Raw genomic sequence first — 23,029 nt, 5'->3', positions numbered from 1 at the left:
ATGGCCACTATACAATGAAAGTAATTGGTCAATGATGGCTCTGCTCTTCCTATATGCAGCTAAACCTGCTAATCAGCCAAATTTAAATATATTTTTTTCCCGCAAAAACACCATTATATAAAATTACAGAGAGACGTGTCATTCATTACCCAGTTACAAATATCATCCCTGTTGCAAAAGTATATGTCACGATTACTGATGAAATGCCATAGTTGTTCCAATCCTTTTTTGTCGTATTTTTCTTACGCTACTAAAGACTTAAGTGGCATTTTTTTGTTCTTTTATTAGTGTATACGTTCTGCAGCAGTCACCTCCATAACTTTATAAATCAACATTATGCTTATTGTTTCCAACTTAATTTTCTTATATTAGAAAGAGGTCATTGATTTTGTATGTTACAGATACACATAAAAAAAAGAAAAAAAAAAAGATTGAATAAAATAAAACTACGTGTGAGTGGAGTAGCAGATAAAAATTAAAGTCTCATTTTCTATTCACTGATTACTGGTTGGAGCACATGAAAAGTCATTATGAATGACAGTCACTGAGACAATGAGAATGGTAAAATTTCCAGCACATTGGGCCCTTTGTAGTTTGTCATATATAGGCCTATACCATAGAGCATGAGATCTTTTTATTTATTTTTTTTTTTTCCAAAGCCAATTATAATGTGGATCAAAACCTTGTGAAGAATGTCTCATCTTCCTTGGAGCATGACTGGATAGGAATGTATGGAGTTTCACTTGTCCGGTGGATAATTTAATTTATTACTTAATTCTTAGAATTTTGAGTGTTTAGGCTAGCTTCAAAGTGCTGACAGGGAATGATGGCATGGTTACCATAGTCACCGGGTTTAGGACAGTTGGCCCAACTAACTGGGGGTGGTGGACCACCTGGGCTCCTACAGTTGGCTTTGCCATGACAGTAGGCTGACCCAGGCTTGTGGTTCCATTTACTTGTGGGTGGGAAATGGTGTGAGCAATGTGGCTCACCATGGGCTGACTTACTGCAACAGACTGGGGGTAAATAGGTAACTGCGGGCCAAGATGGGTCATATGATTAATGGCAGCTGGGTGCACAGTGATGTGGCCGATAGGCTGAGCAGCAGTGGTTAGCTGTACAGGGCTTGACGTGGAAGGTGCAATATGAGCAATGTGCTTTGTCTGAGGCCCTGGGATGACATGATTAAGAGTCTGGATGACAGAGGCATGAGTGGTGGCCGTGTGGGCTATCACTGTTGACTGCACCGTTGAAGCAGCAACAATATGAGTCTGTGCTGGCACCATGGCCTGAGGTGGGACCAGTGCTTGGTTGGAGAGAGGCTGTGCGTGAGGAGAGGGGACTTGTTTCTGTTGAATGGAGACGTGCTGAGGCAGAACAGTGGAATGATGATTGTGGGAAGCTGCGTTGGACGGTACCATCTTCAGAAGCTCTGGCTGTGGCCGTTTCGGTAATGCATTCACAGGTCTATCATCATCCATGTCCTCATCAATGTTGTCTTCACCCTCTAAAAAAAAAAAAGGAAAAAAAACCCAAACCATTAGAAAAAAAAATTGTAGGCCAAAATGCAGTGATATTTATTCATCATATATCACTAGGTAATTTGCATTTCCATATTTTGGCCACCTTAAGGCCGGGCTCACACAGTGTAAGACATCGGTCACAAAACAGCCGATGTCAGCGAAGATCATCCCAACCGGTACTGCAGTACTGGCCAGATGAGCTTCATTTATGTTAAATTGTGTTGGGGGCGCATCCGTGTGTGCCCGCATCCCAATTCACCATAGCACACAATGGAAAGTGCGGCCAGAGCCGCACTTTCCATTGAGTGAACTGACAGTTCTGTGCGGCCGCTATGCAATGAATAGCGGCCGCACAAAACTGACACGTCAGTTTTCACTTTGGCCGCTAGGGATCCTGGCCGGAGTGTATACTAAGTGTACCAGAGTGCCGTGATTCCATTGACTGCAGTGCAACGTAAAATTGTCTATATATCACAGCTGTTGGTGCAAATCAGCAACAATGGCCATGATTAATAGAAGATATACATTGTGTGAACATGGCATTAAGTAAAAATATTTTAAAGGGGTTATACAGGATTAGAAAAATCATGTTTACTTTCTTGCAAAAAAATTGTGGTATTACAATTTTGCTCCATTTACTTCAATGGAATTGGGGTTCAAAACTGCACCTAAAATGGGGACAGGTGTGGTTGTATTTCTGAAGGAAAGCAATCATCATGATTTTTTTTCTAAGCCTGAAGAACCCCTTTAACTTTTTTTTTCTTCCATCAATTCACATACCACTGTGCGCAGCCTGCAATGCACATGAATAGCCCATAGAGGGCAGCAGCTGAAATAGTTAAAACAAACATTTAATCTCAATATACACTGACAGTAATAGTAGAAAAAACAATATTTTGCAGCTTCTGTACACCAAAATTATTGCCAAATAGTTCAGATTTGCCACAGTGGATTTTAGTGCAGTTTATAACCTAAGGTGTTTTTTTTTCTCAAATCAATTCACCAAATAGCTATGTCCGTAAATATTATTAGTCATGGTTCAAGTTGTGCCAAGGTATCTATCCATCAACAAAGAGGTGTATGCTTAGAGTCTATTTATTACTATCAATGGGAATCCATCAAAGCTCCAAGTAAGGTTGATGGGGGTCCCACCTGCCATAAACCCCTCCAACAAGGTTTTAGGATATGTAAACCCCTGTTTAAGGTTAGTGATCATTGCAAAGTAAGTTTACATAGATAAATATGAAAACATTACAGTACAGATATCACATAATCTGACAAGTCCACCATCTGCTACCAATTCCTGTAAAATAATTTTATTATCCTCCTTCTAAAAATCTTGACTGGAACCTACCTGACGCTGTTGAGGTAGAAGCCTGGTCATCCTCTGGCTGAACGGTCTGGCGTACAATTCTGTCGATCTCCATGATGTCCATCCATTGGCTGAGCTCATTCTTCAGGTCAGCCAGCCGCTGCTGTGTGGCTATTTTCTCTCTTGCCAAACGTTCCATTTCGTGCTCGTATTCCTTTTCTTTCCTTTTCAGACTCTGAGAAAGAAAAAAGAAAAATTTCCATTGACTATGCAGGAAAACTAGAGAGAAGTTGGACGTTTACAGAGGACACTGTGTTCCTACGCCAGCAAAAATGAAAGCAGATCTCATCATTTGGTTAGGACTCTAAAACCTCCACCGTAGAAGTGGCTTATTCATGTGATAGTGCTTGGTCAGGCAAGGTCTCTGGCACACTTTTCAGTCTGGTGAAGTACAACTGAAGAAACCTGAATTTCACAATCCCTTTCATTAAAGCTAATATATAACCTGTGATTTTGCATGGTTTGTGGAGTAAGTTTGATTTATAAGCCCTACTCCAAAAATAAAGTCCTAGTTACAGTCACCGTTTCTGACATCATGGAGATGGAGAATAGTCCTCCCAATTGTCCTGAACAGGTGCCCTCCTACCATGTGAAGAAAAATTCGCTCCTCTGCAAGCCCACAAATTTGGTCCGAATCTACAAATCTGCGAGCAGATTTTCGTACCTCTAACTGGTATACTTTATAGGTAACTGTACATTTTAGCCCCAGACAACATGAGTTCAAAAAGAGAAAGCTACTCTGTGGAGTACAAGAAACAAATCAAGCATAATGTGTGATCGTTGTTCATGGGGAAAAAATAAGCCCTAGCCCTTATTTTCAGAGAAAAGTGGTACAGTGGTACCTTGGTTAAAGAGTAACTTGGATTAAGAGCGTTTTGCAAGAAGAGCTCAAAGTTTTTAAAAATTGTGACTTGGTTTAAGAGCATTGCTTTGGTTTAAGAGCTCCCTGTACTGGGTGGAAGGCTGAGTGGAGGAGGGGCATATTCTGCATAGCGTGGTCTACAGCATTTCACTCTGACCCAGGAAGTCTCCCTCACATTCCAAATCATGGCAGATCCACTTCCAGGCTGGGGCTTGCATCAGGGGACAGGACTGTGGAGGTAAATCTCTCAAGAGCTGTAACTCCTCTCTCCCCAGAGTGTGCTGCATTTATGTGCCTACATATGCCCTGCTCATTTCTTCCTGCAGTTTCTGTCAGCCCTTGTGTTTCCCATCCTTTCCATTCCTGCTATAATGTGCCTGCACGTACACTAAGCTATACACACTGCTGCTATAATGTGCCTGCACTCACACTCCTCTATACATTCTGCTGCTATAATGTGCCTGTACTTACACTCAGCTATTCACACTGCTGTATAGAGAGGTTTCTGTCACTCATCTCCTGCACAGCTCTATGATTCTAACTTCCTGATTGGTCCATGCTGAACACACACCTCTTCCCCATTGCTGTCATGTGACCACACAGACCTCTGACAGCAGCCCTGCTTCTCTATTCTAGCCTGTTATACTACACTACTGCATTATGGGATCTGCAGTTCCATCCTGTATCTACAAACTGCTGCTGTTATACTCTACTCTACTCTACTATACTCTGTAACTGCTATACTCTACAGTAACTTATAATATGACACATTCAGCTGTTTCTAAATGTTGGTTTCATTATTTTTATATGTTATTTAGAATAAAAATAGATTTTTGGGGGTGTGGAACCAATTGTCTACATTTCAATGATTTCTTATGGAAAAATTTGCTTTGGTTTAAGAGTGGATTTGGATTACAAGCACGGTCCCGAAACAAATTATGCTCGTAATCCAAGCCACCACCTAGCCAGAATCCTGCTCCACACTGATGAGGGGCAACACCCCGAAACAGCTGTATGTGGATGGGGACCTAGCCTTGGTTTATCCCTTTTCACTACATTGACCTATAGGGCCACTTAATATGTTGGTTTTGGTGGTTTCCTAACAGGAGCTGCCCCTTGGCTGGGTCCTTTCCGGAGGGATATCTGGCTAGTCCTGTGTTTTGAGACTCTTCAATGAGGCTCCACGGGCTCTTCTTTTGCATATTCATGTTTCCCAGTGGGCAATGCACCTAGGACTTCACTGCATTGAGCGCTTTCACTAGCAGCCGGCAGTGTTGTTGTTTGGCTGGTCTCCCTGAGTTCAGCAATCTGTTTCTCTTATGGCTCTACTAGGCATTGCTCCCACCTAGCCAGAATCCTGCTCCACACTGATGAGGGGCAACACCCCGAAACAGCTGTATGTGGATGGTTACCTAGCCTTGGTTTAACCTCTTGTCATTACATTGACTTATAGGGCCACTTAATATGTTAATTTTGGTGGTTTCCTAACAGGAGCTGCCCCTTGGCTGGGTCCTTCCCGGAGGGATATCTGGCTAGTCCTGTGTTTTGAGACTCTTCAATGAGGCTCCACGGGCTTTTCTTTTGCAAGGCACCACTCTAGTAACATATGTCTCCTTTCAGTGTATATAACCAGTGATGAGCGAACCACCCAACTTCAGCATGCTTGAAGTTCGCTTACTCTATGAACTCTATGGATCACATGGTGGAGCTGTCCTACGAATAGGACATACAGAAAAAAAATCTAATAGAAGTAGTAAGCAAGAATGTAAGCCTTTCTGCTGTATTGTAGTCACCACCATGAACGTTTATTGCATCAAATTCACTGCTTCTGCACATCTGCTCTGAAATTACGCAGAAATGTACCTTGGCAAAAGCGCATCAAAGTACGTATGGCACATCAGACCAGTACAGACACTGATAAAGGAGGACTGAAATTTTCCTTCAAATTTTACAGAAATTAGTCTCTTTGTCTAAGAAATTTAAAATAGACCACCTGTTCTGCCCTTATATTGTTGTCTTAGGGTAGATCATGGGTCTCCAAACTGCGGCACTCCAGCTGTTGCAAAACTACATTTCCCATCATGCCTGGACAGCCAAATCCAAAGCTTTAGCTGTCCAGGCATGATGGGAGTTGTAGTTTCGCAACAGCTGGAGGGCCGCAGTTTGGAGACCCATGGGGTAGATATATATTTATTCCGGGCAGGTTTACATTTTTTTACTGTGGATTTACCAACCACATCTGCTGGGAGTCTACCCTTCACGTAAAGTAATATTTTACATTTTATACCTGGATTGTTTAACAAAGTGGTGTCTGATATTGCAGGTTTTGACATGCCCACTCAGCTAAAACTGCACCAATTTGGATGCAGAATTCGTGCCAATGTCTGCAGTTAAATTAGTGCAGTTCTGCACTGACTACACGGACTACAATTACATGAAATAGTGACGCGTGGCTGACAAATCTGTAAAGAAAATAATAGAAAATAAATAACTTCATACATTACCTCTCCTTGCTCCCCGATGTCTTCCTGGTTTCTCCACGCACTCCACAGGCTCTAGTACAACTTCAGAGCCCGTCTATGAAGTGACAGGCTGCTCAGCCAATCACTGGCTAGGATGGCCGTCTCAACCAGTGATTGGATGAGCAGCCTGTCACTTTAAAGACTGGTTCTGAAGTTGTACCGGAGGCTGCAGAGCTCATGGAGAAACCGGGAAGACACCAGGGAGCATGGAGAGGTAATGTATACAGATTATTATTTACTATGTAAAGCAAGGGGTGCACAGACATCCCTAACGATGTCCGTGCAGCACTTGCCACACAATCAAGCTGCGCAATAGGCTAAGTTGTTAAGTGAATGGGCATGTTGCCGTTTCCTACATAGCTAGGTGGGGTGGGAGCACTGCTGTGCACGCACGAATGCAAATGGGACTCATTTTCATAATAAATGGGGGTCCCAGAGGTTGGACCCCAATTAAGTGATGACCTAGCATAGCAATACCACATCACTGATTGATAATCAATGATTAGATGGGAATACCCTTTGAAAGTTTTTACTGTAAAATTTTATTTTATTTTTTTTTTTTAAATATTGCAAATATTTGTGATTTTTTTCCCCCCAAACTGACGTGGTCTTCCTGGAGACACTGTTTAGGCAATGGACAGAGGAGACAATGGTGCATATCTGTGTCTGCTCATGGCCAATGTAAAAAGATTTCTTGCCTGTCAAGTGTACCATAATTCTATATTCGCACAAAGTAAAAGAATATCAAAATACATCCATATTTTCAATAACATGCTCCATTGAAGTCAATGGTGAATTGCACTCTCTATATAGAATGGCTGTAATTGATTGCAACCACCTAAATAACAAACATACTAATTATTTATTAATTGCTTTTACAAAATATGGCTGTTTTTTCTTCCCCCATCTGTTTTATTGTCACTAAAAATGGCGGTCGTATTCACCTTTTATTTTACTATGTGTGAACCTGGCCCTAATCTGCCTAATGCAACCTATGTCATTAATAGTAAATGTGGGCCAAGGTGTGCTGCAATATCTGAACCTGTTCTATATAGAACAAATAAGCAAATCCACACAAGCCAGCTCTGAGATTGCAACTGTTGACAATTTAAAGCACAAATCCAATTGAATCATTCCTGGAAAATATTATCAAATGACTGCTTAGAAAATCAGCCACGCTCTGAGAAATTATGGATTCCAAGAACGCTGTGTGAAAGGATGGGAGAGAGAACAAAAACGGTACAAGTCTATCCTGCAGTAAAGGACTAAAGATTGCTCCTTTAAGACAGCCCTCCCCTCCTGCTCCCTCAGAGGGGACAGACACACGTGTCAGCGAGCACGTCACATTCACCCTCCCTCCCCCCCATGCTTCTTGCTCTTTTTTTGCCGGGAAATTGACTGGAGCAGCGCCAGGCCCAGGCTCCGCCCCCTGTCTGAGCACATTCCATGTAAGGCTTATACAAACAGCCTGCCAGCAGCCCTCACCCATGTGCTCACAGCAGCATAGCGGGCGGGCAGCTCTGCACACTCTAAGCTGTGGCCTCTGAAAGGGAAAGAGTTAAGACATTCTAATGAGGATTTGACCCTGAATATCTGCTGACACAACCAGCAGGATTTTTCATTCTTAACACTAGATTTTCCAGAGGGATTGGAAACTTTACCGTTAGTCGTGACTGGCTCAGGCAAAAAAAAAAACGCCACCGGCCAGATACAACAAATATTATGAGAATGCACCATAGCTACTATCTTCTAGGCGAATGATGAGCAAATAACACAGGCCATGCCACAAAGTCATGTACATTCACATCCACGATTTGTAACCAAAACCTATTTCAACAGTCTGGAAACTTAAAAGAGGATATGCAGCCTGTAAAAACATGTGGCCTTTCCTCAGGATCGGCCATCATGAGTAGACTGGTGAGGGTCCAACTCCCTGGACCTGTGCCAATCAGCCTTTTGACGGGAGTGTGACATCGCAGCCTCTTCAATGTTTACTAGCGTCCATTATTACATCGCCATACAATCTGTAGCAACCATGCAAGGATCTGCAGTATTGTCCTGTTCTAGTGAAATGGGAAACACTGCAGATTCTGTCTCCACTACAGATGATCGAACAGCGCTGATGTTCAGATTCTTACGAACTTGAACCATCGGTATTTGACTCCCGCAGTCTTTCCGTTCCGTGGGGAAGGTGGAGACAGCCCGAGTCCCGTCTTGAAAACAGGAATACAACCTATGGCCCAGGCTGTATTCCTGTTTTCCAAGCGGGACTCGGGCTGTCTTCACCTTCCCCACGGAATGGGAAGGCAGTGGGTGTCAAATGCCGATGGATCGAGTTCGTACGAACCTGAACATCAGCGCTGTTCGATCATCTCTAGTCTCCACCAATACAAATAGTACAGGATAAATACTGTTGAGGCTGCAGCGATAACATGACTGCTGCACCCCCTTCAAAAATAAGTGGAGTGCCAAGAATCAATCCTCCATTAATCTACCACTGATGGCCTAACCTGAGGAGTGCATGTGGACTCCAGTGACACTCATACTGATAGGTCAACTGGCTCCCAGATACAAATGTCCCTTTTACCCCTAGTAAGGTCTGGAAATGTTAAACATGAATGGCCTAGAAACAAATGAACTTCAGCATTTGACAGAAAACCAGGCCTTGCTTTATAAATGAACCTCGCCATTATAAAAGTCAATACGTATCATGATAAGTGCCTTTTCATGGCAAAATTTTGAAATCTACTGTATACTTTATAATTTCCATATGACACCGGGGAGCCTGGAGAGGTTGAATATACCTTTATTATTGTCCATCATGTTGAAACTAATGTGTATGGGACATTTAGACCTAGGTTTCTGTAGGTTTCTGTATTGCAAAATAAACTATGAATAGGTACCTCCCAGTATGACGAAATCCTCACAGCATTTTGCACTCGCTAACCCTTGCATTAGTGGGTGGGTGTCATGCGAGGAAGGAACATAACTCAGCACTGACACTGTATATCAGAAACTAGTGGCTGGACAGACTACAAGTCTTGTGAGTTTCAAAGGTTACATAATAGTTAAACTATATAGTCTGCCGTTAATAAAGAGAAAGACAAAAGAACTAAGCAAACCAAGAAACCCGCACATACAACTGAGCTACTCTAATCTGTGTGCAGGAAGTGCTATAATCATTATAACCTTATAATCATTTACAGACCAAGATCGAGCCCCTTAAGGTATTATTTATATTCAGAATACTTCTATTGGAAGGGTTATCCAAGGATTAAAACCTATCCCCAGGATAGAGGAGACGTATGTGATTAGTGGGATCCGACCATTGTGGCCTCCACCTATCATAAGGACATGGGGTCCCTTGCTACGAGTAAATCTATGGAACTGTCTATGGGAAGGATAGGAGGAGGGTGCTGTACTTGGCCTTTTTTTAAAAGTCCTACAGAGAGATAACAGAGCAGCAGCCAAGCATAGATGCTCCAAGAGTAAGACTGAGGCCTCCAAGATAAGAGTGACAGCACTGACCGGCAAAGGGCCTGTGGCTTCCAGTGACAGATGGTGGAGAAGTAGTAAGAATCTGATGGAAGGCACAAAGCCTGGCTGTCAGCATTCCTTCCACTACAGTACACCTAGCAGCCTGCCGGTGATAGGTGGAGGTAGCTAACTCTGCTGCCACGTGAAGGGGATCCTCATGGCAATGTTTTGTAAGCTATATGTTGCTGGAGTAATTAGGGTAAACTGGTTTATACTGAGGGGATTTATCAAATTTACAATGTTGTGAATTTAACCTCTGAAACTACAAAAAAAAAGGAAAAGAAAATTAAATCAAGTGTAATAATATGGTTTCCTATTATGTTTATCTGACAATTTTTTTAAGCCAAAGCCAGGAATACATTTAAAAAAGAGGAGAAATCTCAGTCTTTCCTTTATGACCTGTTCTCTGTGTATAGTCCATTCCTGGCTTTGGCTCATAAAAATCTGTCAGATAATCTGCTGGTGTAATAGGGCCCATAGTATGCTGCTTAAAGAAGCCTTAGTAAATGTGATCAGCTGCGTGCACAACCATTATTACCAGTAGATATTAATTGTCTGTTATCGGTACAATGGCTGTAAGAAGGGACAGTGTATATATATATATATATATATATATATATATATATATATTATTGTTAACTATTTTTGAATTCTCCCCCCCCCCCTTCATTGGGACTCCACGCACCTAGACATGTAATACATTGCAGCCCTGGCTCCCAAGAACTGATGAAGGTACAAGCACTGTATGAACAGGGTCTGAGCTCACTGACATGTACTACGGAACAGACATAATACAGACACGGCAATACACGCTCCACACGTATGTATCTCCAAAGAAGAAGCTGTTCCCTTTTGAGTCCAGTGCATCTGCTTGCTACCCAAGCTATTACCCTTTCCTGCTATCGACTGTACGTGTTGAAATGTAAATCCTCACAATGCGTCTATAGAGACCATGAAGTTGTATTACATATTCCATTGGAGGAATCCCAGCGCGTTTCCAGGGAGACAGAAACGAGATATCGCCTTGGAAACTGCCTCGGCTGAGTTACTTCTTACAGATAATACTGCATCCATTTGGGTTTCCTTGGACTACCTTTTTCTGGAAAGACACACTGAACCCTTCCTTTTTTGGAGCGGTTACAATGTCCTCTGTGGTGTAAACCTCCATTCATCTACAGCAGGCAGAGTAGTAATGTGCATTGCTCTTTACAGAAGGATTTCTATAGACCATGCAGAAAAGCCACCAGCAACTGAGTATACAAGTCTTCTTACTTTAATGCCACTTTCTCCTGAACTTGTAGGCTGAAATCGGGGACATGTTCTGAGGAGGGTGAAGGACTCAGAATCTAAAGCATAGGGGCAGGTTCTAGAAAGGTGGCACTAGGCACGTTTGAAGGATAGTTCCCTCTAGAGCAGTGCTTCTCAAACTGTGAGGCGGGCCTCACCAGTGAGGCGCCCCCTAGTTGTTGGTGAGGCCCAGCTGAGGAACCAGTTTTCACAAAGTAACTATGATCTGCACAGTCCTTTTACTGTTTGCAAAAATCTCCATATTAGCAACATTATTAATTTATTCTGTACTTGCTTTATTGGTATATAGAGCTTGGGAGACTGGTGAAAGGAGTCCTAGCATTATTTTCAGCTTTTAAATGGACTTTCACCACAGATGGTGAGGAACAGGCATCCTCTTGTTCAGTCTGGTGAGGCCCAGGCATTGCCTTGGTCTGTTGGGTGAGGCTCCAGTAGAAAAAGTGCTGAATATCGGCAAGGAGCATTGCTAGAAACGCTATTTTGGCCAACAATGGGCCCATGTAATATGGGCCCACTTCACTAGTCAATGGTTTTAATATCATATCTGACCTTATTACAAAAGAATCCCATATTGGGATTTAAAAGAATTAAAGGACAACTCCGGCGAAAAAAATTTTTTGGCTTATTTAACACACATTACAAAGTTATATAACTTTGTAATGTGGTTAAATACCCGGTCTGGCCCCCTTCCCCCACTTTCCGACCCCCGACCCCCACCCCGGAAGTTAAAGAATGTATACATTACCTATTACGGTCGTCACGGTCCTCTTCTCTGGTGTCGGGTGACGTCAGAGCTGGGGGGCGGTCCAGGTCTTCTTCCTCTTCGGCGTCTTCATTGAGAGTGAATGGGAGAGAAAAGGCTGCTGGTGCACATGCGCACCAGCAGCCTTTTCATTGGCTGGAGCGCATCACATGGCTTCCAGCTTGCTCAGCCCTGATTGGCTGAGCTTGCTGGAAGCCATGTGATGCGCTCCAGCCAATGAAAAGGTTGCCGGTGCGCAAGCGCACTGGCAGCCTTTTCTCTCTCATGGACCCGGAAGCAAGAGACATCGCTGGACGGCGGACGCAGGTGACGGTGAGGCGGACGGCGGCCGAATGGAGTGGCGATCGTCACCGGAGGGATGGTGAGTATGGTGTCTGTGTGTGTCTGTGTTTTGTTTTTTTTTTGGGGGGGGGGGGTCCCGCCGGAGTTGTCCTTTAAGCAAGGAATTGAATGTACTGTAAACAAAGTGTATAATTGTTGTTTTTTTTTTAGATTACCATTTATATAATGTATTAAATGTAAATCCTAAACAGGATAAAACTATAGATATATGTGGTACACCAACAATAACTGCATTCTAAAAGTGAAGGGTAACTAGTAGTATATAGAAACAGGGCAGTGTGTCACCTTGTCTGGGAGGCGTATTGTCAGTAAACACAAAATGGGTATGACCGATTAGTGGAAATAAGATTCCACTTTAGGTTGTATATACAGGTAAAAATATTTTAGGTTCTAAAATGAAAGAAGAAGAACCTGTACAGTGGACGTTAGATAGTAACAACAGAAAGTGACAGGTCACAGGGAGTTATTGGATGAATTATTCCATGCATGGTTGGAGAAGCATCTATTTAGCCTGCTAATGCAGTAGTGATCAAACCAAAGGACATTAAAGGCCTTGTCCATGCATAGTATATTGAGCGAATTATAGATCTCTAGTGGATACTGATGGCATGACTGTAATACACTACAAACAGACGTAGCTCCTGACCTCTAATACCAACAAAGAGTTCTGAGCAAATAACCATCATATTCATCATCAACATCCATACCTGTTGTGAGGTCTACCCTTCCCTTGGAGTAGTTACCTTCTGCCTACAGGTAGATATTAGTCATTAAATAACCATCCAGATATTAATACCAATTTGTGTACAACTGCAAGACTTTAGTTACAGAGATATATGAAATGGGATGGATGCTCAGACCCTCACTGTTCATTAGAATGAGGGGGGAGAAGCATGCAGCTATGCGCTTCACTCCATACCTCCTGCAGTGAGCTGAGGAGTACACAGCCATACGCTTCTTCCCACTCGTTCTAATGATTGATGTAATGTGTATGATGGTGGCAGATTTTGTGGGAAAGAAGAATTAGACTTCTGAATTTCAATTTGCCAGACTCTTTTGTACTCAGAGAAGAAAGGTCACCTGCGCATGCATCTCTGGGTTGGGATAAATAGCTGGCAGCTTGAAAATTGTTTGGCTGACAGCTATCTATAGTGTATAGCCAGCTTTACTGAGAGTCTCAACTATCTACAACTAATTTGTGATGTTCATTCAATACAGAAGTCAGGAAATGCAGAACTATAGTTGAACACATCCTTCTAAATCAGTTTTATTAAAACTGTGGCTCTGCAGCGGTAACAAAACTACAACTCCCATCATGCTCGGATAACCAATCAGGACACATAAACAGAGGGTCTGGCGTGTAGGCAATGGCGCGGGCGAGGTTAGTACAGCGGTATTTCTTATTTTCTGGCCCTAGCAGGCAGCAGTTAGCTTTTCATTCATTCAGCGAACCTGTTTAAAAGGCAGCATAAAACACCACATAAATATAATAATCCTGAATACAGTCGGGTATGGGATATGTCAAAGAGCAGCCCATGTCATACCGTAGCATCTTCTCTATCAGGTCATTGCTGGCACATTCTCAGAGCAGGTCAAGATGCAGAACTTCTAGTAATATGCCAGAGGAGGCAATGCACATCCTATAGATATATCTGGAATTTCCTGACATTAAACTGGCCTAAAGCGGAGATAGCGGAGCTCAGGACACAAGGTCAGACACGCACGGTTTCCTGTTGATAAAGCAATTAAACATGAAGTCCTAATTTACGGGGGGCTATATATAGCGGCCATACAAAAATAGCATTTTATCTAACAGGCACATTACGTATTATGTGATAGAGATCATTGTAACCCAGTGCGTTCAATGAGAACAGAGTCAGAAAATAAGCTCTTAGTTCTTCGCTTTATAACTAGGTCACCAGCAGCTAGAAAGTGCTTTCTTTAATTTAACCAGACTGTTGTATCGCTGTTCCTCTCTAGCAGAACCCTATCTAAAGTACAGCCGAGACCAGGGGCGTACATGACATATTCCAGGTGATTAACGCTAGCCATACACAATAGGCACATGTTGTCTGAACCTGTGACGGACTGATCACCTATGTGTATGGGGGCCTCCTGGCTCTCCCCTGACAGATTATTTCAGGGTACAGAAGGATCAGACATGTTCAGCTCTCAGGGTGTATGGCTGTAGCAGGGCAGATAAATGGAGACATTGGAAGAGACAGTTGTCATCCTATAAAAGTTCTATATTGGTGTAATCCAGAAGTGCAGAAAATCTTACCAAAAACAGGCTTGACAGAAGTTGCAGCTTAGTATCAAACTACAAGGGGCATAAGAACATTAAGAATCAAGCTTGAAATAGAGTAATGTAAGTAACCTCCCCAGCCCACAATATTGCAGGCATTGCTAGGTCTTCACACCGCTGAATTGTCATTTAGGGCCAAAGGGCCTACTACACACACTTGTAGGAAAGCCGATTAGATGAGTTTGCCCTATCTATATACACATGCACACATCAAAAACAATGATAAAAAACATAATCTACAAGAATTCCCTGCAGTGACCCACTTCTGTGTGCTGATCGGGTGAAACCAATAGATCACGCTGCCTGTAAACACAAGGCACATGAGAAGAGCTATTTACCCTTGACAGACCACAACCACTGACACAACACTACCATCTAAAGACTTAGGGCCCTATTCCACCGGACGATTATCGTTCGCATAATCGTTAACGATCTCAAACTACCGCTATTGCCAAAGACCTGAAAACGTTCACTCATTTCCATGGAACGATAATCGTTACTTATGATCGTATTTGTAATTGTTTTTTCTTCGCTATTTTTTTGCTATTGCGTTTATATCTACTGTGAACAACCGAACGACATCTTATTTAATGCAAACGTTTTGCGAACGAGCAACGATAAAAATAGGTCCAGGTCTTATAAAGCAATCAACGATTTCTCGTTCGGTCGTTAATCGTTAACTGCATTTCAACAGAAGGATTATCGTTTAGATTAGAATGATTTAACGATAATCTGAACGATAATCGACCGGTGGAATAGGGCCCTTAGGGTCCTATTACATGGAGCGATTTTTAACGATAAACGAGATTGCAATCTCGCAAATCGCAAACGAGATTGTTTATCATTAACCTGAAATCGTTCACCATATTACACAGAACGATGGTCGTTAGTTATGATCATTACTACGATCGTTATTGCGATCGTTTACTCCTGATCCCCGCAAAACAATGAACAATGTGCAATTACACTGAACTATTAGTGAAAAAATGCGGAACGTGAGAGAACAAATGTGGAATTACAGTGGATGATTAACGATAATTTTAGGTTCAGATCTAAATCAACGATCAACGACATACGAACGATTTTTCAATCGTTGCCTGCAATTACACAGAACAAATATCATTAAATACGAATGATTTAACAATTTTTCGCACGATAATCGTCCCGTGTAATAGGGCCTTAATACATGCTGCTCTCAATCTAAAAAGAAATCCACATAAAAAGCATTGAGCCAGCAGCTGATGGGGGGTTCTGGTTTTAGGCCAATACAGCTTAATCACTGTATATTGAAAACCTATAGGATTCTCTTATATGCTTTCTGTTTTAATCAGTCACTAGTTTCAAGATCTCTGATGCGAGGGGATCTGTTTTTTCCCCCCAAATTCTGAGACTGAAATAAATACATGCCTAGTGCTGTTCTTAGCTGAGAAGGCAGGTTTACACCACAACTTGTGCTGGTGGATTGTGTTCCATTCAATGCAATAATGACCATTACTATACCACATATATTATTTTATATATATATATATATATATATATATATATATATATATATATACACACACACACACATACAATAGCATACATTATCGCTGCTATATACCTGCTCTGGTCAGACAGAAAACCAGGTAAGTATAACCATTCAGAATACTGGTTGCAATACAAGGCTATGTTCACACAACGTATATTTTCGTAAAATCACAGCCGTTGTACAACGGTCGTGATTATTACGAGAATCTACGTTGCATCGTTGTCTATGGGATCCTGGCTGGAGCGTATACACATAGTATACGCTCCGGCCGTGATCCCTCGCAGCACCGCAAACAACTGACATGTCAGTTTTCTGCGGCCGCTTTTCATTGAATAGCGGCCGTAGAAAACCATGTCAGTGCACACTGTGGAGTGCCCATAGTGTGCTGTGGGGAGTTCTGATGCGCCTGCATCAGAATTCTGCGGCTGAAAAGATCATCCGGAGACCTGCCGCTCCGTGACCTGGCCGGGTCACATAACGGCCGGTCTCTTACGCTGTATGAACATGGCCCAATAGTGTAAAGTGCAGTACCAGCTAGAGCAGCATTCAGGATCCCAGCATTAAACATCTACGATGGTTATAATACGTATCCATTTTTTTGTTTGTTTATCTTACACTAGAGCAATGGTAGGGAACCTTGTCTCTCCAGCTGTTGCAAAACTACAACTCCCTTCATGCCTGGGCAGCCAAAAATTTAGCTTTCCCATCATGCCTGGACAGCTTTAGCTTTGACTGTCCATGCACGATGGGAGTTGTAGTTCTGCAACAGCTGGAGAGCCAAGGATCCCTACCCCTGTTCTAGAAACAAATTCCTATTCTCCCTATCTCTGGTCATTCCATAAATTCTGAAGGGGAAACGAGGGCCCTGGCAGATACCCAGCTAGTTATTACCGCCACTCACACGCAGAACAAAACTTTCACCATTTACACTAACAGAATTGAGACGACATGCTACTATGGGATGCGATTCTTTACTAGTAAACAGAGAGCTCAATGCCAAGATCCACAGCGCGAGCAATGCTGCTAGAGACCACACACATACTGATACACATCTACTGAAGCACGAGCGGCGCGCATCAAGGGGGGGGGGGGGGGGATCTGAAGAAAACAAAAAAACGCAAATCTAAAAACACATTTAACAGCACTGATTGAGCGTCTGATAGAACAATAAAAACAGCATTGCCAGCACTAGCGCTAATGGTGATGTAGGAGATTGCAAACAAAATCGTATGAGACAAGACAGGTGGTACAAGATGATAGCAGAGAGTTACGGACATCAAAATGGCTAAAAAAAAAAAAAATTCAATGGCACATAATAGTATAAAGCAGGGATGGGAAACCTTTGGCCCTTCAGCTGTTGCAAAACTACAATTCCCATCATGCCTGGGCAGCCGAAGCTTTAGCTTCGGCTGCCCAGGCATGATGGGAATTGTAGTTTTGCAACAGCTGGAGGGCCGAAGGTTTCCCATCCCTGGTGTGAAGCAAGGACAGGTGTCCGCCATGTCTGGCACATAAGGTGTGCACCACGTGCCATCTCTCCACTTTACTTTCATACTGTATACATTTAGTCCAATGGTTTCCCCATAAAGTCTTCCCTATGACAGTGCTGAATGTAAGCACCAAATTAGAAGAACTGTCATAGGGACATATACAGGAAAATGGCAAGAAAGATTTATTCCTAAATGTATCCAGGCTTAGATTTAGGTTTCATTGCATCTAAAGCTACAAATAGCGACTATCCCAGCCATCTGATACGGTCATGAGACGTTCTCCACCTAGTAGAGAAGCGGTGCTATTCGCCGTGTAACCTGCAGGGGGCAGCACCATCACTATCGTGCCATCTCGTAGTTATCCAGCAGCCCCGCCCCCCCGCCTGACCTCAAACACAGCAACACGCGTTGCGGATCTCGTGTGGCCGCTGGCGCCCTAGCTTCCTCCCCCCCCCCCAACCCAGCGTCAGTCAGGGGGCGGGGTTTGGGCTAAGGTGACGTAAGCGGACTCGGGGTAGCCATGTGCTCTGTGCGCACGTGGAGTGGGGCGGAGATGACGCCCGCGCTCTGGTCCTCGCACACAGGCGCGCTCACGTGATAGCAGCGGGCGGGGTTTTCCTGAGTCACGCTCTCATAGTGGGCGGGGCGAAGGCTGTCTGGAAACACAATACACTACGTCATGTTGCCTCCGCCTCACAGCTCCCACACATGACAGGCGGCTGAGAGGAGACACCGGCACGCTCCTGTGCTGCTGGGGGCGGCGCCATCTCCCGCCAACCGAGGCCCCACGGAGACCGGCTGGGACTTGTGGTGCCACAAGGGGCGTCATTACTATGTAGCTCAATCGGAGCCGTAGCGGCACTACTGACTGTACGCTCAGGTGTGAACGGGTCACAGACACCAGAGACGCATCAACAATACATAGCAGAGCCGGGGACGTCACGGCAGCCATGTCCATGAGAATAGCTGCGCGTTATACCGGTGCCATAGACCGGGAACTATGCGGGCCTGTGTCTGTACCAGCAACGTGGGCGATACCCCCACAGTGACCCCGATAATCAGTGGCTGCCACGGTGACCCCGATAATCAGTGGCTGCCACGGTGACCCCGATAATCAGTGGCTGCCACGGCGACCCCGATAATCAGTGGCTGCCACGGCGACCCCAATAATCAGTGACTGCCACGGTGACCCCGATAATCAGCACTGCCCACCCACACACACCATCAGGGACAGCCGCAGTGCTGACGATAAGTCGGGGACAGCCGCAGTGCTGATGATAACGGGGGACAGCCGCAGTGCTGATGATAACGGGGGACAGCCGCAGTGCTGACGATAAATCGGGGACAGCCGCAGTGCTGACGATAAGTCGGGGACAGCCGCAGTGCTGATGATAACGGGGGACAGCCGCAGTGCTGATGATAACGGGGGACAGCCGCAGTGCTGACGATAAATCGGGGACAGCCGCAGTGCTGACGATAAGTCGGGGACAGCCGCAGTGCTGATGATAACGGGGGACAGCCGCAGTGCTGATGATAACGGGGGACAGCCGCAGTGCTGATGATAACGGGGGACAGCCGCAGTGCTGACGATAAATCGGGGACAGCCGCAGTGCTGACGATAAGTCGGGGACAGCCGCAGTGCTGATGATAACGGGGGACAGCCGCAGTGCTGATGATAACGGGGGACAGCCGCAGTGCTGATGATAACGGGGGACAGCCGCAGTGCTGACGATAAATCGGGGACAGCCGCAGTGCTGACGATAAGTCGGGGACAGCCGCAGTGCTGATGATAACGGGGGACAGCCGCAGTGCTGATGATAACGGGGGACAGCCGCAGTGCTGATGATAACGGGGGACAGCCGCAGTGCTGACGATAAATCGGGGACAGCCGCAGTGCTGACGATAAATCGGGGACAGCCGCAGTGCTGACGATAACTGGGGACAGCCGCAGTGCTGACGATAAATCGGGGACAGCCGCAGTGCTGACGATAACTGGGGACAGCCGCAGTGCTGACGATAAATCGGGGACAGCCGCAGTGCTGACGATAACTGGGGACAGCCGCAGTGCTGACGATAAATCGGGGACAGCCGCAGTGCTGACGATAACTGGGGACAGCCGCAGTGCTGACGATAAATCAGGGACAGCCGCAGTGCTGACGATAACTGGGGACAGCCGCAGTGCTGACGATAAATCGGGGACAGCCGCAGTGCTGACGATAAATCGGGGACAGCCGCAGTGCTGATGGTAAATCGGGGACAGCCGCAGTGCTGACGATAAATCGGGGACAGCCGCAGTGCTGACGATAAATCGGGGACAGCCGCAGTGCTGACGATAAATCAGGGACAGCCGTGGTGCCCCTAGACAATCACAACTCCCCCAAAGTAAGGTTCTAAATTGCAGAAAGTTGACTGATATGTTCCGTATACTTGTATCTCATACCTCAGCCATCACTCCATGTATCTACTTGAGGGCAAATAACCCCCTCCACACAGGAGAGTGTCACAGATCAGGGTATTCCTGGACTGCTGGAGGAGCCCAATACAGACATTGCTATCAGTATGCTGTGTATTGATGTCCATGGAGAAGTGACATCTCATAACCAAAGACGACACAGTACACACAGGAGGATGGGAACTCTGACAGTAATGGATAGGGGACTGGTTATAATCTTGGAATCATACTTGGCTTTGATGCTCAATAACAACTATACTTTTAGGGTAATACAGAACACCAGAAAAGGAGGACCACCACAAGACACCCCAAACACAGGATTTACAACTATTCTGGCACCAGTATTAAGATACATCATGGTTGTACCTCTGCTAATATGATGGACATGGTGGAGTTATCAAGACTTGCACCAAATCATCATAAAATAGTGTTGTGTAGGTGACCGTAGGGCGCTACCTCCACAAACATAACTCGGTGTGAGCCATCCCTCATATAGTGTGCAGCACTCCTGCACTGTAACCTCACCACCATGCCAGGCAGACCGTGCAGTTCCAGACATCGGCCTTGTTTAATAGTACAGGGGTTAATGTTTTTAACTTGAGAAAGTGTGACTCAGAAAGCATCCCGGCTAATGAATTCCTACCCCCACGCAGCTTTAACATTCACAGCAACATGACACTTGATAATCCTCAACACGTCAAACACACAGCTCTAGATGATTCTTCCGTTTCCCTTGTGTTTTAGGGGCTACTGTATTATGAAACAGGGGGGGTAATGAACCAGTTGATGTGTGCCATGAGCTGATGGGCCCATACAACATGTATACTGTAGAGGTGGGGCCTCCTGATTCTCCCCAGAAAGATTATGTTGGGTGAATGATGGATCAGGCACGATGAATTCAGCTGCCCATACATATTGTTTTCAGCAAGAACAGCAGCAGCTTACCTTCCTCTCTCCACTGAGAACACTTGTACATGCTGAACAAGAGAGATAGCTGTGTGTCTGACAGCTGTTACAACCGTATGGGTACCTTTAGGCTATGTTCACATTCACATCATTGCTTCTGTTATGCTAGATCTGTCATACAGCGCCTGATGGATCCATCCGCTGGGGTTCCCTTTGTTTAGACGGTAAAAATATTGCAGCATGATGCAAGGGCGTAGCTAGGATTCACGTGGTCCCATAGCAAAAAAATTGTAAGGGCCCTCCCCTACGCACAACACAAAGCACTGCAGACTACCACCTTTTGCTTAACCCCTTATATACTGCAGTGTGTAAGTGACCCAATGTTCAGAAGACAAGGATATCTCTGCTTTACTGCTGGTTCACTGATAACCCCTGACCTCTGCACAGAGCTCTGCACATTTTCCTACTTGATTGCGGTGAGCCGAGAACAGGGGTCAGGGGTTATCAGAGCAGTAAAGCAGAGATCTCTTAGTCTTCTGCTTGTTAACCCTTTTTTTGTGTTGCAGCATGTAAGTAAACATTGGGTCACTTACACACTGCAGTACATAAGGGGTTAAGCAGAAGGACACAGGACGGCTCTTACCTTCTCCCCTGGGCCCCATAGCGGCTTCCTACCCTGCCTCTATGGTAGCTACGCCACTGGCATGATGCACTATCCTCATGCTCCAAAGTCATTCTAGCCTTGAAGATTCTAGCAGAATTTTGGATTACACATATTTTTTCAGGCTACTGGTGGGGGGTTTGTTTGACAGACAAACTAAAAAATAAAAACTTATGTGCACACAACTAATTCATTCACCTGCCTTAGTGGTTAAGATTCAGTTATTGCTGCAGGTCTGAGAACCGCACAGGGAAAAGGTGCTTATAATTACTGTGGTTCAGCAGCGACCACAGGCAAAGCTCAGCAAACTGCAAAATCACAGCAATTCACAGTCAAACCATGAACAGTTTTTACCATCTGAAGAGACCCTAAGGGTGCGTTTACACAGACAGATTTATCTGACAGATTTTGGAAGCCAAAGCCAGGAATGGATTTGAAAAGAGGATGGATCCCAGTCTTTCCTTTATGACCTGATCCCTGTTTATAGTCTGTTCCTGGTTTGGGCTTCAAAGATCTGTCAGATAAATCTGTCTGTGTAAACGCACCATTAGGGTGCTAACACACACGACCAATGCGCAGCAGATCTGCAGCAGAAAATTCACTGCGATACATTGAAGCTACCCTTAGGGTGCGTTCACACGTACAGGATCTGCAGCAGATCTGACGGCGCAGATCTGAATCTGCAGCAGATTTGATGGCCTACAACTGATTTGCTTTGAATCTGCAGCTTCAAATCTGCGCCATCAAATCTGCTGCAGATGCTGTACGTGTGGACCCACCATTAGTGTGAATTAGCTCTATCTTCTACACTGTAATGCTGGTTTACACGGAGCGATAATTCTCCCGATCGTAGGATTAACGATTTCGAAGTAACGTTGTTTTTTTTTATATATCGATCAGCCTTTAGACGGAACGATATATCGTACGAAAAAATCTTTTTTTGATCACTTAAGCCTATCTCGAACATAGGTTATATCGGTGAACGACTGTTTACACGGAATGATCTGCGAATTTTTTGGGAACAACCAACGTCGATTTGAGAACATGTTCAAAGATCAAATTGAACGATTTCTCGCTCGTCACTTGATCGTTCGCTGCGTTTACACGTACAATTATCGTTCAAATTCGATCATTATCGTGCAAATTCGCACGATAATCGTTCTGTATAAACCCAGCATAACTTATGAATGCCCTAAAAATGTATAAAATGTCCAAAATGAGACTAAAGACTAAAAACTTATTAATGTTCCCAGGAATAGCACTTTTGACAGAACATATGCCATGTGAACATGTCCTAACAGTCCTGTGTATGTCCATACATCTAACGTATTGTAAAGTTCTATTTACATCTGTAGTGTGAGCATCTGCAGTCAGTCGCTATTTTGATCAGTCTCACCACAGATCCATCACAGTCTCTCAGATTCTATTATAAATGGAAGCCATGAAGCTTCATCT

At 44.3% G+C, this 23,029-nt stretch overlaps 1 protein-coding gene across 2 annotated transcripts in view; it reads right to left on the bottom strand.

Annotated features, from left to right (window-relative positions):
• Nucleotides 1–631: 631 nt before the first annotated feature.
• Nucleotides 632–23,029, bottom strand: part of MNT (MAX network transcriptional repressor) — a 50,027-nt gene continuing 27,629 nt past the window's right edge. For both annotated transcript variants that reach the window (XM_069944531.1, XM_069944530.1), the window contains 2 exons: nt 2,878–3,070; nt 632–1,507 (listed from right to left, as the gene is read on the bottom strand). In XM_069944531.1, coding sequence (XP_069800632.1) covers nt 795–1,507; nt 2,878–3,070 — 906 coding nt within the window. In that variant the 3' untranslated portion in view covers nt 632–794. The remainder of the gene's footprint in view (nt 1,508–2,877; nt 3,071–23,029) is intronic.

The sequence above is a fragment of the Dendropsophus ebraccatus genome, chromosome 11 (genome assembly GCF_027789765.1).
Source record: "Dendropsophus ebraccatus isolate aDenEbr1 chromosome 11, aDenEbr1.pat, whole genome shotgun sequence".
In the NCBI taxonomy this organism is placed as follows: Eukaryota; Metazoa; Chordata; class Amphibia; order Anura; family Hylidae; genus Dendropsophus; species Dendropsophus ebraccatus.
This window is presented reverse-complemented; position numbering and strand designations above follow the sequence as displayed.